A 12,394-nucleotide genomic window follows, 5' to 3' on the forward strand; every position below is an offset into this window, starting at 1 on the left:
TAAACTGAATAAACGAAGAATTTTTCGCTTCCTATGTAAATTTTTATATAAAAGACTGTGCAACAAAGCAATCGGGATTCGATGTGTGCGGCGGCGTTTAAGTGCCGTCGCTGATGCCTGCGTTAAAAGCTTCTTGTGGATATTTGTGTTACGGTGGCCCTGTTGTTGCTTTTGTCGGTAAATTTTTAAGTCTGATTTTCGAGTCTGTGAGGCAATGGAGACTGATTACCAAAATTACGTCGAGTCATTGTCGGGGGTTTCTTCGGATGACGATGATATCTCCACGGTGGATAGTTCTGATGAGGCTGAGGAGCCAACCAACACGCAAACTCACCCATTGCAGACGCAATCGCGAACGCGAAATCTGGTACAAATGTTGTATGACAGAGAGGTATGTGGACTACATACGTATGTACATATGTACATATGATCCCAAAAGTTCACTTCTAATAAATGTACACCCAAACTCCAATAGCGCACAGGATTTTTCTCAGGTCAATCACGGGAGGGCCAAAAACAGAAACTTCCTTACGACCAAGTGCCAAATAGGTTAAAATTATATCTGAAGGACGTGTTGGCAAGCAATGCGTTAGAAGGGTAAGCACCCCCAAAAAGGGAACGACAGTCACAAGACCCGCTCTAAGACCATTTCTTCTAGGCACATATTCATGGGACTGACTGCTTGTGGGCAGTACATGATCAGCCATCGAGTCGTGTGCAACGACAATACATCACTCAACCACTACTCCTTTAATGTAGGCTACAAGTACACGTAAGTGATAGCATTGACATATAAACAGCATTAAACATCTGTATTTTCTACCATGCAGTCTTTACTTTTGGCTCTTCCAACCCCACAAAAAACTGCGATATTTTTTCTCGCGCCGTTTGTTTGATGATCATGTGGTCGACAATCTAAAGTCGGTCACCATGACACAGTGGAAAAATGCAGATCAGCAAATTCTGGTGGTACATGGCGCTGCAACGGAAGAGAGCGAAGAAAGCTATATAACATATGTCAAAGTTCCTAAACTTGGTTGTTTGGAGTGTCGAAAGCTTTGCGATGACGGTCCATGTGATTAACATTAATGCATATATACCGATGGCCCAATAACCTACATTATATATTTTCAGATTCCTTTTACAACGCACACTGTCTCAATTGCCATTTGACAGTGCACACAAAGTATTCCTCAACCGAAACGGACCCCCGCTTCGAGCCGACAATAAATCTCCTTTGCCCAGAGCGCATTCTCATTATCTCGAATGGCTTCATGCACATGCTGCGAATCGACGTGGACACGCCGGCCGTACCCAATAGCAGCTCCTTGCCACAGCAAAATTATAGCCTGCCCTGCACTCAGCAAACACTGCTGCTACCACGCACTCCACTAGCCAGCGAGGAAGATCGCTGCTCGGTCCCCTTTACTGGTTCTGAAGCGGATAGTGAGCACAGCGTTGTAGCACGCATTATTGCGGATTTCAGTGACATTGAAACTGATCATACTCACCGCGCTAATAATGCCATTAACAATAAAGACAACGAAATTCAACAGCGCAGCAATGCAGAACACAATAGCATCGGCTACGAAAAGTTAATTTTTTCGTCCAACTGCAACAACGGCGTAACTGCGTCTAGTATGACACTGTTGGAAACCACCTTACCTGTAGTAATACAAAATGTTGTTGGCACCAATGAATCCACCCAATCAAGAAAGCGCAATCAGCGTATTGTCACTAGATCTTACCGTAACGGAATCACAACAATTGATATGCATGTAAGCTCTCCATGTTATGGTTGCTTTATAAATAGTATAATTTTATATTTTGTAGAACACATCGACTTCCAGCTCAATGACAGACAAATCAAATGCCTACGAGTTCTCCGAAGACAACGAAAAATGTGAAAAGATTTCAATATTTCGCAAGCGTCGTCTTGCTGATAAAAAGTATGAGTTCTCTGAGGATAACTCTGAAAACATCATACCGTTCACCAAAATTCGCTCAGCAGGACGTACAACGTTTAGCCCATCAACCGCTAGTTCATCTGGCCAGCGTAGTCTGCATCGGTTTTCACCCACGACACACTATTTTCACAATTCCCCATGTGCTTCCCCATCATCATCTCCACACCCAGCACAGCCATCACATACCCCGCCACCGCCGCTGCATTTGGGATTTCGTTCACCGCCTTCCAGCTCGAGTCTAATGCGGTCACCCAGCCGCAATGCAAATGCAGCCACGGTAGCTGCTCAAATTTACAATCAAAAGTCGCCACCGCTGTCCCAGGCGACACAACAAATGCTCAGTTATAAGCCCGTTGGACCTTTGGGTGCATTATCCCCATTGCAGGTATCTATGGCCAAGCGCTTTGAGATTGGAGGATCAATGTCACCCAACGCCGGGCTGTCATTTTTATCGCCGCGGCGTGATGAGCAGCGCATTGTCGAAATGCCAGTGCAAGGCGGAGTTATGCCAGAGAAGCCGGTATGCACCAAGAAGCTGCGACGTCGCTATGTAGATGAGGACGATGCCACTTCTGTAATAACGAGTGAAGAAGGTAAGCCTTTCAAAGATTACAATTTTGAATAATACTGTTTGACATATACTGTTTTATCCATAGACGATTGTATCTCACCGGGCTATCATACCTCGCTTCCCATGGAGGTGCACGGCTCTTGCTATTCTGAAATGCAAATGATTTCACACGCATCCTTTCAACGCTTGCGCTGCAGCAGCGTGGTTATTACACAACACTCCTTCGATCTTGAGACTTTCACATATTATGTTATTAGCATGATATGTCAAAAGCATCAAAAGATCTACAATGTATTTTACGACTGGGCCTATGAGTTCATCAGTGTTTGCCCACTAAGCCAAACTATTAGCTGTATGCTCATGGCACAATTCTCGGCACGAGATCAAATGCCTGCCACTCCAACAAATTGTATGTACTGCACAGGTCGCATGGGCTGTGTTTTTCACAATCGACAATACGAGTGTCGTATTCTTTTCACCTGGAACATGGAGAGTGGACAATGGCAGGTACTTGACTATGGCGAACTTAAAGAAATGCACGAACTGTTTAGCCCTCTTAAACGGCTGGGGAAATCTCGTTTGACCTTTGCTCAGGTGGCCAGACAGATGGCCCAGGAAATGTCAGCCAGTCTAAACCGGCTGCCCGATTATACCTCTCATTTGCGAGTACTCAACTCAGATATGAAGAAGTCTAAATCATCTATTTGCGATTTGGACAACATGGTTGAGTTTCATCTGAAGCGCACGATCAACTAAAAACTGTTGTACAGTTTTGCCGTTCCCTCGCCAAGTACAAGTGCATCTAGTTCAGTTTCAAACACAATAACTTGTGCTGTATTTAGTTTTAAAAAACTTTTTTTTAGTTTAACGAAACGCTTTTGCAAAAGTTTAAAATGCGTCCTAGTTTTGACTGAAATCCTTTAATTATACTACAGTTAGTAGTTAGTTTTATAGCATACATACAATAACGCATATGTATATAATAATATACTTTTGATATTTCACATCATACTAAATTCAACTTAAAAATAAATAAGTGAAAGAATATGAATGTGTGCTTAGAAATATGGTGCCACATAGCTAGATACGCCTGTCCTATGGGTTGACTTAAATATACAAATCTAATAATATTTTAGATATTAAGACTTGAGTGAGTGATTAACATTTTGAGAAGCTAATATGGCCAATACATTGCTAATTCATGACAACCAACACTTAAATATAAACTATATGTGCTTTTCAAACGTTTTTATTTTGTTTTTATTAAGCTTATGTATGGGTAATGGTTACAAAGTGTAAACCTGTCGTTTAAATGTCAATACCATCTGTAGGGTATGTACTCTATCCTTAAATTTAAGCCGACAATCATTCAGATGCTCTTCTGGGTTTTAGAAACATAACTAAATGGTAATATTATTGTAAAATGTTGATCTGCTTCGCTATTGTGCTCGCTCTGAAGACGTTCTCTCAGTTTTTGGCAGCAAAGAAATTTCAGTTAGTGGAGGTTGAGTAGAAGTTGACGTCAGTGACGTATCAGTTCGGGATGTCCTTTTTACAATTCTAATAAAAAGAAATTACAATTTGTTTAAATTAAAATGCGAGAAGAACTCACCGTTCAGCAATGGATTTTAAGACATCTTTTTTTATGATTGTCACTACGAACAATATGACACCTTGGCCAGATGTGAGCATATCAGCAAATGTAACCCACATTGAATTTACATCAAAAAGTGTACAAAAATATGAAATGATTTCAAGAAACCAGATCACGCCCACAATAATAAATAATCGAAAAAACATTTCGAAGCTAAAAAAAATAATATGTGCAATAACTGTCCCCGTACGATAAAATGTTAATAAAGCTTACTTGGTCAGATTCCTTAAGTTACGCTGGCATTCCGTTTTCTTTAACTGGCGTTTATTATTTTTATTTTGCACAAATATCCGCATTGCCGTTTTAATAAAAAATGTTGTATTGCATACAATCAAAAGAAATATTGGTCCATAAAAATAGATCATAGCCGACACATCATAAACTAAGCAAAAAGCTAAAGCAAAATAATTACATTAATAAAATCAGAAAATTCTTACTATTAATCCAACACGAGTAAAGCCCAACGCCAGGCTTAAATATAAACATGTTTGGATCCTCCTCATTCTCATCGACTTCGTATAAGAAATCAGCCAAGCATGTAACTATAAGAAATATGGCCGCAACACTCCATACAAAAATATTGTAATTCGTAAATCGGGACCTTCGGCCAACTCCAATGTTGTTAAATGTTTTCCACAAATTGTAGTTTATCAACAAAAGCCACAAGAATGTAGCCATGATTGCATAATAGCCACTATAGCCTGAAATATAAATTAAAATATGGAACATTCAATAACTCAATCGGACTTACCTATCAAAAAGCATATATGACTGTATTTTTTGTCCACCCATCCAAAACTTACAATAGCAATCATAAGAAAGCTCGCAGTTAGGCAGGTAAAGTAACATGTGCAACATTTTCCGTGGGTTGATTTAAAATTCGGTAGATTCAGGTAAACCACAATTATAATAGCCAGGCAGAATACCGACACCGTCTGGACTGTAAGTAGTAAGTGAAATGTTAGGAGATAAACAATTCAATACACCTTTGAGACATAATCGCCGGGGTGATACCCTTCACTGGGATATGTGGTAGCCGCTAAAACTAAACTGAATATAAACCCTGGAACGTTATCCTTATTTGTGTACTAATGCGAAGGCCGGCCTATTTAAAATCCATATAAATCATATCTTGAGCACAGATAATGATAAGTTTGGCTTATTTGTTAATTTCGACTCACAATTGAAAGGAATATTATTATTATGCTACTCATTTAACTAATAATTAAGTTTTCACAGCATGCCTTTAACTTTATTTCTGTTAAAATCTAATACTTATACATGAAAATCTTTTTGTTTCTTAAAATAAATATACTGAATTTAAGCAGGAACATAACAAGAGACTTGCGCTGTACGAAATTTGATCAAACAAATAAGAAAAACTTAAAAGAAATTTAAAAATGAACGCACGTCTAGGGATTAAAGATTTCGCAAAAAACAACTAAGAAATTAAATTGCTATCTGTTTCATTTAAGCAGATAGGCACAACTATATTGTTTTGTATTATTGGTTTTTCGAGCATTGAATGTGACATACATACATACATTAACTGTGTTACTCAAATGCGGAAATTGATATATCTTACTATATGCGTTGGTTTTCTCAATTGGTGGAAGGCAATGGTGAGGTTGTAGTTCATAGAGGAGCTGGCTATTCGGCCGATGAATTGGTTGCAGGCAATAGTCACTCTTAGATAAGTGCTCTCCATCGAAATGACGAACCAGAGTACCGTTCTGAATTATTAACAACAATGAAATAATGACGAGAAAGAAAGGCTATCTTCGGCACGCCGAAGATCTAATACCCTTGCAGACCCAACCTTTTCATAATGCTCTTAGTGCTTTGCCCGTATCTAAGAAGCACAGGGAAAATAGCTAATGCCGAGTTTGGTCAAGATATCTTTATAAACAAAAAAGGTTTTCAATCAAAAACCTGGCTTTCAACCGATCATTTCTATGGCAGATATATGATATAATAGTCCGATGTAAAAAAGATTCTGAACCTTGAATGACAAAAAGTTTTTCATGGAACAACTTAATTTTCGACCGATTGTTCCTATGGCAGCTATATGATATAATGGTCCGATCCAGCTGGTTTTGACATATGTACAGCGTGCAACAGAAAGAGGGACTTCTTCTTTCATAAAGATAGCTTTAAAACTGAGAGACTTGTTCGCATAGAAACAGACAGACGGACAGACGGACATGGCTATATCGACTCGGCTATTGATACTGATCTAGAATATATATTCTTTATGGGGTCGGAGATGTCTCCTTCTGTGCGTTACACATTTCACAAAAAAATTATAATACCCGCTGCAAGGGTATAAAAAGAAACTCAAACCTCAAACAAAGTCCAACCATGGTTTTCGTTTCCAGCGGCGTTAAGCAGTAGGTGGTCCTTACAAGGCACAGGGAGATGCTTTTGCACAATAAATTCCATAACATCTTTTTCTACTTTTGCGCCATCATGCATTGTTATATTCAAAATAGAACTATAGTTTAAATTAATAAGGCCTTCACATTTCCCCTCTCCTTTAACGAGTAACATTTGAGGATCACAACAAAAGCGAACACACGATTTGATTTGGCAGGCACATCCTCTTGTGTGCTCGGGCACCGGCTCGCGGTTACCATTAAACAATATCTGGTAGTCGTATAGGCCGACTTTCTCCTTTGGTATTAAAATATCCTCATATTGATATGTTCCATTCTCGAATTTGTGGCTATTCGTAAGGTCGACAGTATCAAAATAATCGCAGCCGGGAATATCTCCCACTATTGCAACAATTAGTACACTGAGTATACCAAGAGCAAATGCTACATTCTTCATTATAGCTAGAATTCTGAAAAAAAAAAACGAATTAAACTTTAATTTTAATTTATAAAATTATACAATGCAAAAGAGTTTCGTTACAGAAACTTTGAGCTTGTTTTAAAAATAAGAAATTAACATTATAACTGAGCCAGCCAAACAAATAATTATTATAAAAATGGAAAGGTTGCCAAATCCAACATTATATAAAAAGCTAAATTTAGGATATGACCACTTTATTTAGTGCACTAACCTAACAACATACCAAGTGTGCATTAGAAGGTCACACAGCGCTCCGTCAAGGACGGAATGATATACCAATGTAAGGAAATTTTTGTCAGACGGATTGACGTCGATTTGTCTTGCCAGGCAGCTCAAACCAACTGATGAGCTCCCTGATGGAATTTGAATCTCACTTACCAGAGCCGGGGAGTTGGAACAAGTTTAACAGCGCTTGGCCTATAGTAATATTTCGGGCGATTATTGACATCTACGATCTGCGGATAACCAAGCTTCAGGCTCCCTACAAAAGATAACCTCGAAGACTACTGGAACAGTCCCCAGCAGCTCTGGACCCTTAATAGTAATGCTTGGAAATAGCTGAAAGTGGCGACGAGCTCACTTAATTAAAATACCCTTTATTGGTCCACAGTCCTACTGTGAGATCCCGTACGCCTCCACTTAATTCATAGTGGCATCCCATATCCAAAAGGAATCAAAAAACCTCAGGTACTCTAGCAAGATACGACAAGCTAAGGTGCCTAGCCAATAAAATTTATAATTTTGGAAGAGCTGATTTAAGACATGGCCCTCTATATAATAATAATTATATTATTAAACAACAATTATGGAGATTATAACGTAAAAATGTCAATTATCGTATTATTATTTCAAATTAAAAATAATTTAAACTCCTGCCTGGCTTATAACTTAATTTAAATGCTACTTACAGATCGTAATAAATGAAAATCGTATTCAATTAAAAACACACCAAAAACTCACTCCAGTTATCCGCCTGGATGTAGAAGCCTTGCAGCATTAAAACGAACTGGAATACAAAGCTGTTATTTTTCTTACATTTCATAATGTGAAAATATTTTAAAACTGATTACTCAGAAAACACTTTTTATATTTTGTATACCCTGCAACCATTAATAACGGCTGATAACGGCTAATAAGGGTTTTTGCAAATGTCCGAGCCCGCAAAGTTTATATATTCCGAATCAGGTCGACGAGATTTTTTGACTTTTTGTTTGTTTCATGTCTCACAAAATAGCAATATAAATCAAATTTGAGACTTGTATTTTTTTAGCTACCTCCCCTATTCACCAAAACTTTAATTTAAAGCTAGAGCCTTGTAAATTGGCATAAACACTCATTTAAAAAATATATGTATATGCCCTGCAAATTTCGGATATCGCACAGAAAGTGGAAAAGTTATTCAACATTAAATTTTCCATAGTATGGAGTAAGTTCCACTTAAGCAACTGTTGTGCATAAATGTGTCATTAATGCTTGAATAAGCTTCCTGGAATCCACATTGACGTAAAAGGTAAATATAGCCTTACTTCGAACCTTCCAACACGAGGCTTCCAAGAAGGACAACAATTAGGGAGAACTAGGATTATTTGTAACTATTGGCCTTATCAGAGCTGCGTTACAATTATAAATCGAACATGTTACCAATAATAAACTAAATTTACCTTAATACTTATTAAAATTACTTATATTCGTTGTCTGGAAATATATTTATGGCAATGTTACTCTTCAGTATGTGATGAAATAAGCATTGTATAAGATTTAATTTAGTATAGAATCATAAGTAGAAGGTTTATAAAATGTAATTATATGGTATGGTATGGTTAATAGATTTTTTTTTATTTTACTCTTATTTTAAAAATAGGTTATTTGATAGATATGTCGTCAAATAAGCATTTGTTCAGTTCAAATATTTTATTAATTTATATTAAGAATTCAAAGTGTGATGTTAAAAACCTAAGTAAAATGTTGACTGAGTGGCACAGGGTATTTTGTAGTCGAGCACACTCAGCTACAGCGTTTCTACTTCTTATAATTTATACGCTCGACTGCGATAAGATCCATAAATAACATATTTCTTTTTATCAAAGCATATGAGAAATTACAAACAAGCTACATTATGAGAATTAATGCTACAAACAACAAGAGTCAAGAGCTCACGACTAGGGAATACCCTGGACCCTCTTATTCCAACATCAAATGCAGTTCGCGCAGCGCGCTCGTTTAAAGTAATAAAGATCAATTTAAAAAAAGTTCCCCTGGAACGACTCTACTCAACAGCCACACCAGCCAAAAAAAAAAAACAAGTAAGAGGTTCTAGTCGGGAGCTCCGACTAGGGGATACCCTCAACTCTCTTCTTCCAACACCAAATGCAAAAATATAGACAACATGTCAAGTTTGGTGACTCTAGCTCTTATTATTTACACAATTTGCTCAAAAAACAAGATATCGATATAGATTTCTATCGATTGCTTGGAAACGGAGCAAGTTATCGAATATCGAAAACAAACTCGATCTGCGCGGGCACTTGGAGGACCTACAGCTAAAATTACAAGTCGAACGGACTGGTGAAAGGACGGACATACTTAGCTAGAGCGACTCGGCTATTGATACTGATCAAGAATATATATACTTTATGGGGTCGGAGGTGCTTCCTTCTACCTGTTGCATACATTGGTATAAAATCAATAAGCTTCTTCATTGTGTTAATCTGCAGAATTTCGCTTTCTCTCTCTACTAATATGTTAGAGTTTCGTCAAATGGAAGATACTGAATGAATAACTTTTTTATCTCTATATAACTTGAAATCATTTAAAATGGACAGAATGAATGCAGAATGAAATATCTCCGAAAACGTAAACATAAACTTCTTGGACATCGGCTGTACCATGTGCGGAGCCCTAAACTGGCCGTAGATATGATGCGGCCTCTGGCGTGGTTACCAACTAAGGCGGCTTTGAAGGTTTTGCACGATTGTTAGGAATGTTGAGATTAGCAAAAGATTCCCACTTCCCGAGCGGGGAACTTTTCAACTTTTATTGAACTCAACCTGACTATTATAAACATTGAGCAAGCATTGAGTAATAATTATTACTAATTAAAGTAAAACTGCAGCAGAAGCCCAAGCAAAGAATTTAAAACAAGTAAGAGGTTCTAGTCGGGAGCTTCCGACTAGGGAATCCCCTGAACCCTCTTATTCCAAAACCAAATAAATTTAAAACAAGTAAGAGGTTCTATATATATATACCTTATGGGGTCGGAGATGCTTTCTTCTGATGCTTCAATCGCCCAATTGAAAAGAAGATCCAACGTCAACAATTTGTCAGACATATACAAAATTAGCATAAGCATACGCTTAGGAAGGCAGCAATAATTTTCATTCGAAAAAGTTCATTAACATAACACATCTAGTTTATAAGACTGTGGCAAGAAAGCATGTGGTTAATTGATATTGTTTGCCCTCTCCTAATAAACAACAATAATATTTAACATAATATATACGTACATCTATACAAATAGGAGACTAGGGGAACCAAATGTTACTCGCTCTAGGAACACATTAGCTTTAGGAGTAAAAAAATAAATGAAGCAAGTAAAAGGGTCTAGTCGGGAGCTCCCGAGTGGGGAATACCGTCGTTTGGGATACTCGCTCGTTTGTTACTAAAACTACTAAGTAATTAAAATAAATTGAAAAAAAAGTAGCTTCCTCGGTAGGGTTTCAAATCGCAATGGAACGCATTCCTTGCCGCCGACTCTACTCAACAGCCACACTAATAATCGAGTCTTAATGAGAAAAAAAAAAACGAATTAAAAAAGGCACCACTGAAAACAATACAATCGCAATTGCAATGCTGTTGATAAAATTTAAGAAGGCGCGCAGGAATGTGTGTACATGTTTACAGAAATTCTTGCAATTTGCACTGTCGCCCTCAATCGCGTGGCCAGCCAAATCACGTTCTCTTTATAAATTCTGTGTTCCTTAACCGATCTTGGTGAAATATGTTACTATTGATCTTATTGTGCTATGGAATATTTGTATATTCCCAAAAAGACAACAGCATGGAAATTGTGGCTTAAATTAGTGGGATATTTAAAAAGGTTTATTTATAGTTACGAGGTAGTGCGGGTATAGAAGTTACACGTCAAATTTGGTGACTCTAGCTCATAAAACCCAAAACCTCTTTCCCTAAAAGATTATACCCCATTTACCCATTCTCGGCTAAAACCTGCGCAAAAGTCGTTTTAAAATATAATAAAAGCTTAAATAATTGTCGAAACTTTCTCCTTTATAAGTGCCTTTCAAACTTTAAATTTACGCCATATCGATATGTTTACCCTGTGCTCCTAGTGCCTGCGCAGATCGAGTTTGTTTCCGATAATCGATAACTTACTCCGTTTCCAAGCAATCGATAAAAATCGATATCGATAACCTGTTTTTTGGGCAATTTTGGTAAATAATAAGAGCTAGAGTCACCAAACTTGACATAAAGCTTGTAAAATAGAATATATATATATGCATTTAATGTTGGAAGAAGAGGGTTCAGGGTATCCCCTAGTCGGGAGCTCTCGACTAGAACCTCTTTCTTATTACTTTGTGAAAAGTGTGTACATAGTTATGGCGTTACACATTTGAGTGTATGTTTACATAAATGTACATGTGTTTGACTATGATATTCAAAAAACATGGCTTTCAAAACTACGTTGTTCAATCTGCGGGTGATTTGTTACACCGACTTGTGAAATTGCAAAGAACAAAAAGGCAGAAATTCTCGACTTAAAGATGACCAATGTACTCCTATGCCCCTGCTCTGCATACATTTGAATTGTAATAATTTCCGTGTTACGTTTACTTAATATGTAGGAATCGGAAGTAATAATAAATGAAAATTTGCGGGATAACGATTCTCCTACTAAATAAATGTATGTTTGAATCCATTCTAATGTGGCTTCTACTTGCTGTTTCATTCACAATTCTGTATTTGTAGTCAGTTTATGATACAAAAAATGCACTCGGAAACAACAAACACTATTAGCTTATTCCGATTCTTGTTAGGCATTCGGGCTGATAGATCAATGACCACATCCAGAGTTGGATGAAAATGATCTTCAGGAAGTGTAAACTTTTCAATCCTGTGCACAACACTGTCGAACGATACCAACACGAATATCAGATCAAGAGATCCATTTCTTGAATTGCGCACCCAATTAACCTGCCCTAAGGACATTTCATGTAGCCCTACAATAAATTCGTTTGACGAAGAGGGCAACAGAATGTTTGAATCTAATGGCGATGATCAATCGAAATCTGGGAGATTGAAGCCCCAAAAACAACTCACGATCTTAATGTC

General features: G+C 37.6%; 2 protein-coding genes across 2 annotated transcripts; one reads left to right on the top strand and one right to left on the bottom strand.

Moving 5' to 3' along the window:
- The first annotated feature begins 10 nt into the window (after positions 1–10).
- Positions 11–3,974, top strand: LOC115761928. Its single transcript, XM_030703959.1, has 7 exons — positions 11–391; positions 476–597; positions 659–772; positions 831–1,075; positions 1,135–1,778; positions 1,834–2,560; positions 2,624–3,974. The coding sequence occupies exons 1-7, from the start codon at positions 215–217 to the stop codon at positions 3,292–3,294; spliced, it is 2,700 nt and encodes an 899-aa protein (XP_030559819.1). The 5' UTR covers positions 11–214; the 3' UTR covers positions 3,295–3,974.
- Positions 3,975–4,768: 794 nt separating this feature from the next.
- Positions 4,769–7,024, bottom strand: LOC115762017 (probable G-protein coupled receptor Mth-like 11). Its single transcript, XM_030704084.1, has 4 exons — positions 6,536–7,024; positions 5,778–5,925; positions 4,996–5,132; positions 4,769–4,893 (listed from the first exon to the last, which is right to left on the bottom strand). The coding sequence occupies exons 1-4, from the start codon at positions 7,022–7,024 to the stop codon at positions 4,843–4,845; spliced, it is 825 nt and encodes a 274-aa protein (XP_030559944.1). The 3' UTR covers positions 4,769–4,842.
- Positions 7,025–12,394: the final 5,370 nt, after the last annotated feature.

This window comes from Drosophila novamexicana, unplaced genomic scaffold (genome assembly GCF_003285875.2).
Source record: "Drosophila novamexicana strain 15010-1031.04,08,12 unplaced genomic scaffold, DnovRS2.1 tig00000512-arrow-arrow-pilon, whole genome shotgun sequence".
Taxonomy (NCBI): domain Eukaryota; kingdom Metazoa; phylum Arthropoda; class Insecta; order Diptera; family Drosophilidae; genus Drosophila; species Drosophila novamexicana.

What these genes read in the sequence shown, in the direction of transcription:
- LOC115761928 (XM_030703959.1), top strand. Translation starts at nt 215, where the DNA reads ATGGAGACTGATTACCAAAATTACGTCGAGTCATTGTCGGGGGTTTCT. An exon ending in GCTTTGCGATGACGGTCCAT is followed by an intron (nt 1,076 to 1,134) that starts GTGATTAACATT and finishes ATATATTTTCAG; the next exon opens with ATTCCTTTTACAACGCACAC. An exon ending in TCACAACAATTGATATGCAT is followed by an intron (nt 1,779 to 1,833) that starts GTAAGCTCTCCA and finishes TATATTTTGTAG; the next exon opens with AACACATCGACTTCCAGCTC.
- LOC115762017 (XM_030704084.1), bottom strand. Translation starts at nt 7,024, where the DNA reads ATGAAGAATGTAGCATTTGCTCTTGGTATACTCAGTGTACTAATTGTT. An exon ending in ATGGTTGGACTTTGTTTGAG is followed by an intron (nt 5,926 to 6,535) that starts GTTTGAGTTTCT and finishes TTAATAATTCAG; the next exon opens with AACGGTACTCTGGTTCGTCA. An exon ending in GCTTTCTTATGATTGCTATT is followed by an intron (nt 4,894 to 4,995) that starts GTAAGTTTTGGA and finishes TTTATATTTCAG; the next exon opens with GCTATAGTGGCTATTATGCA.